Raw genomic sequence first — 4,015 nt, 5'->3', positions numbered from 1 at the left:
ATGAGAGTCATAGAATATGAGAGTAAGCTTGCAGGTAACATAAAAACTGACTGTAAAAGCTTTTATAGATATGTGAAGAGAAAAAGATTGGTGAAGTCAAGCGTAGGTCCCTTGCAGTCAGAATCGGGGGAATTTATAATGGGGAACAAAGAAATGGCTGACCAACTAAATACATATTTTGGTTCTGTCTTCACAAAGGAGGACACAAATAACCTCCCTGAAATACCGGGGAACATAGGGTCTGATGAAAGGGTGGAACTGAAAGAAATCAGTATTTGTAGGGAAATGGTGTTAGGAAAATTGATGGGACTGAAGGCCGATAAATCCCCAGGGCCTGATAATCTACATCCCAGGGTACTTAAGGAAGTGGCCCTAGGAATAGTAGATGCATTGCTGGTCATCTTCCAGAACTCAATAGACTCTGGAACTGTACCCATGGATTGGAGGGTAGCTAATGTTACCCCACTATTCAAAAAAGGTGGCAGAGAAAAAGCGGGGAATTATAGACATCGGTAGTGGGGAAAATGCTAGAGTCCATTATAAAAGATGTAATAGCAGAGCACTTGGAAAGCAGTGACAGGATCGGACAAAGTCAACATGGATTTACAAAAGGTAAATCATGCTTGACTAATCTACTGGAATTTTTTGAGGATGTAACTGGTAAAATAGATAAGGGAGAACCAGTGGATGTGGTGTATTTGGACTTTCAGAAGGCTTTCGATAAGGTCCCGCATAAGAGATTAGCGTGCAAAATTAAGGCACATGGGATTGGGGGCAAGGTATTGACTTGGATAGAGAACTGGTTCGCGGACAGAAAGCAAAGAGTTGGAATAAACTGGTCGTTTTCCAAGTGGCAGGCAGTGACTAGTGGGGTACCGCAAGGATCGGTCCTAGGACCCCAGCTGTTCACAATATATATTAATGATCTGGATGAGGGAATTGGATGTAATATCTCCAAATTTGCAGATGACACAAAGCTGGGTGGGAGGGTATGCTGTGAGGAGGATGTCATGAAACTCCAGTACGATTTGGACAGGTTAGGTGATTGGGCAGAAACATGGCAAATGCACTATAATGTGGATAAATGTGAGGTTATCCACTTTGGAGGCAAAAACAGGAAGGCAGATTATTATTTGAATGGCAATAGATTGGGAGAAGGGGAAGTGCAAAGAGACCTGGGTGTTCTTGTGCACCAGTTGCTGAAGGTAAGCATGCAGGTGCAGCAGGCAGTTAAGAAGGCAAATGGTATGTTGGCCTTCGTAGCAAGAGGGTTCGAGTACAGGAACAAGGATGTCTTGCTACAGTTTTACAGGGCCTTGGTGAGACCGCACCTTGAGTATTGTGTGCAGTTTTGGTCACCTTATCTGAGGAAGGATGTTCTTGCCATGGAAGGAGTGCAACGAAGATTCACCAGGCTGATACCTGGGATGGCAGGAATGACGTATGAGGAGAGATTGTGTCGATTGGGCTTATACTCACTGGAGTTTAGAAGATTAAGAGGGGATCTCATCGAAACCTATAAAATTCTGTCAGGCCTGGACAGACAAGATGCTGGAAGGATGTTCCCGATGGTCGGGGAGTCCAGAACCAGGGGTCATAGTCTTAGGACTGAAATGAGGAGGAATTTCTTCACCCAGAGAGTGGTGAACCTGTGGAATTCTCTGCCACAGAGGGCGGTGGAGGCCAGTTCATTAAATATATTCAAGAAAGAGTTGGATATATTTCTTAAAGCTAAAGGGATCAAGGGATATGGGGAGAAGGCAGGGACCGGGTACTGAATTTGGATGATCAGCCATGATCTCATTGAATGGCGGAGCAGGCTCGAAGGGCCGAATGGCCGACTCCTGCTCCTATCTTCTATGTTTCTATGTTTCTATGTGCCGACGGGCGTGGCGCTGTTGCACGAAGTGCCGCGGAATTCACTGGTTGCGCCCCAAGAGGGAGGGGAGTGCTTCCAGTAGCACCCCGCCTCCTGCCTGGGGCGCTACCACTGGATTTAATGCACAGGGGTGCTAACTTTTTCAGGGGGCTAAAATTAGCCCCAGCGACGTTAGCGACCCAAAGGGGGCGCCACTGAATTTCTCCCTAATAGTTTAAATGGGCTGGAGGAGCGGAGGGATCCAGGGATACAGATACACAAATCACTAAAAGTAGCGAAACAGGTTAATAAGGCCATTAAAAAGAAAGCACTGAGTACATTCCTAAAGGAGCCTTCTGTTCCATGCCTAGGAGCTCTGAACCATGGCAGAGAGCGGCTGGGACACGTTTCTCACACGCCTCGAGATTAACCCGCACGGCAACTTTGCTGTCAGTGAAGAGAGACAAGAAAGACCAAAGTGCCGGTTGCCCCTCTCAGTGTGGCCCTGAAGGACTGTGTCCAGGCTGGAGTTGTTCCCGCTGTACGATCCTCCCCCAGATTGTCCTTTCTGAGCTCCAGCCAGGTGATGCTAAACACTCAGGTGGGAAAGACAAAAATCTACAGCAATGTGTTTAAAGCAAAGCTGGTGATGTAAAAAGGAGTCTCACACATCAAGGAACTTTAAAGTAAGCTTTAAGCAACTTATAATCATAATATATACAAGAGCGGTCTTCACCATGCCTCTAGGAGAAGCCCTTTTACCATACTGAGCAGTTCAGTATTTATACTAGTCCAAACACCAGAAGTGACGTATGCACAGGAAGTGATGTATGCACAGAGTTCACAGTTCACAGGAAGTGATGTGCACATAACTTCATCCGGAAGTTATTTATTATTATTATTACAGCTGGGTTATTTGACATCTATCCAGAATATTAAATTCCAGCCCAGTTACAGGAGTTATTAACATCAGCAGAAACAAACCCCAACTGTCAGAATGAACATGGTTTCAGTCTTGGATGTGATTAACAGCAGCAATAACAGCAGAATCCAACCCCTGCAGTCACTTGTGAACTCGCTGGTGTCTCAGCAGGTTGGATGACTGAGTGAATCCCTCCCCACACATGGAGCAGGTGAACGGCCTCTCCCCAGTGTGTGTGCGCTGGTGTACAGTGAGGTCAGATGATCGCCTGAACCCAGTCCCACAGTGAGAGCACCTGAAAGGTCTCTCGTCAGTGTGAGCTCGCTGGTGTCTCAGCAGGTGGGATGAGTGAGTGACTCCCTTCCCACACACGGAGCAGGTGAACGGCCTCTCCCCAGTGTGAGTGTGCAGGTGTATAGCGAGGTCAGGTGACTGCCTAAACCCAGTCCCGCAGTGAGAGCACCTGAACGGTCTCTCGTCAGTGTGAACACGTTGATGGCATGTCAGTTCCCTGGAACTTTTAAAGCACTTCCCACAGTCCGAGCAGTTAAAAGGTCTCTCATCAGTGTGAACTCGCTGGTGATTCAGCAGGTTGGATGACTCAGTGAATCCCTTCCCACACATAGGGCAGGTGAACGGCCTCTCCCCAGTGTGAACTCGCTGGTGTCTCAGTAGGTGGGATGACTGAGTGAATCCCTTCCCACACTCAGAGCAGGTGAACGGCCTCTCCCCGGTGTGAATGCGCTTGTGTCTCAATAGGCCAGAGGGTTGGCTGAAGCCTCGTCCACACACAGAACACGTGTACGGTTTCTCCCCGCTGTGAACTGTGCTTTTTGCTTCCATGTTCAGAGGCCGATGATATTCAGATCCGATGAGTCGAGTGACTCTGTCAGATCTTGAAGTGATGTTTGGTTTGAGCTTACCATCTGCAAATCCTCCCCTTCCAGTGCCCTGTAAAATTAATTTAAAACAGGGAGCGTGAGAGACAACCCACAAGAAAACAAAGGCAGGTTGTGAAATTGAGCTCAATGAATCTGGTCAATTGTGGGGCCGGCACTAGAAAAAAGTGACCATGAAAGCTGCCGGATTGACATAAAAACCCAACTGGTTCACTGATGTCCTTCAGGGAAGGGAATCCGCCACCTGGTCTGGGCCTACACAAGACTCTGGCCTCCATGGGAGGAGAGAGAGAGAGGTGGGAGTGGGAGGGGGAGGGGGCGAAGGAAAGAAACTTT

General features: G+C 47.7%; 1 protein-coding gene across 1 annotated transcript; it reads right to left on the bottom strand.

The window, feature by feature from the left end:
- Positions 1-2,681: 2,681 nt before the first annotated feature.
- On the bottom strand, positions 2,682-3,731 carry LOC147083961 (uncharacterized). The gene has a single exon (XM_085980007.1). The coding sequence runs from the start codon at positions 3,621-3,623 to the stop codon at positions 2,922-2,924; it is 702 nt and encodes a 233-aa protein (XP_085836133.1). The 5' UTR covers positions 3,624-3,731; the 3' UTR covers positions 2,682-2,921.
- Positions 3,732-4,015: the final 284 nt, after the last annotated feature.

The sequence above is a fragment of the Somniosus microcephalus genome, unplaced genomic scaffold (assembly GCF_052327205.1).
Source record: "Somniosus microcephalus isolate GS21.2 unplaced genomic scaffold, FLI_Smic_1.0 scaffold10, whole genome shotgun sequence".
In the NCBI taxonomy this organism is placed as follows: Eukaryota; Metazoa; Chordata; class Chondrichthyes; order Squaliformes; family Somniosidae; genus Somniosus; species Somniosus microcephalus.
Note: the sequence above shows the minus strand (reverse complement) of the source record. Positions and strands in the feature narration are given on the sequence as shown.

Excerpts from the sequence above, each read along its gene's own strand:
- LOC147083961 (XM_085980007.1), bottom strand. The coding sequence starts at position 3,623 with ATGGAAGCAAAAAGCACAGTTCACAGCGGGGAGAAACCGTACACGTGT.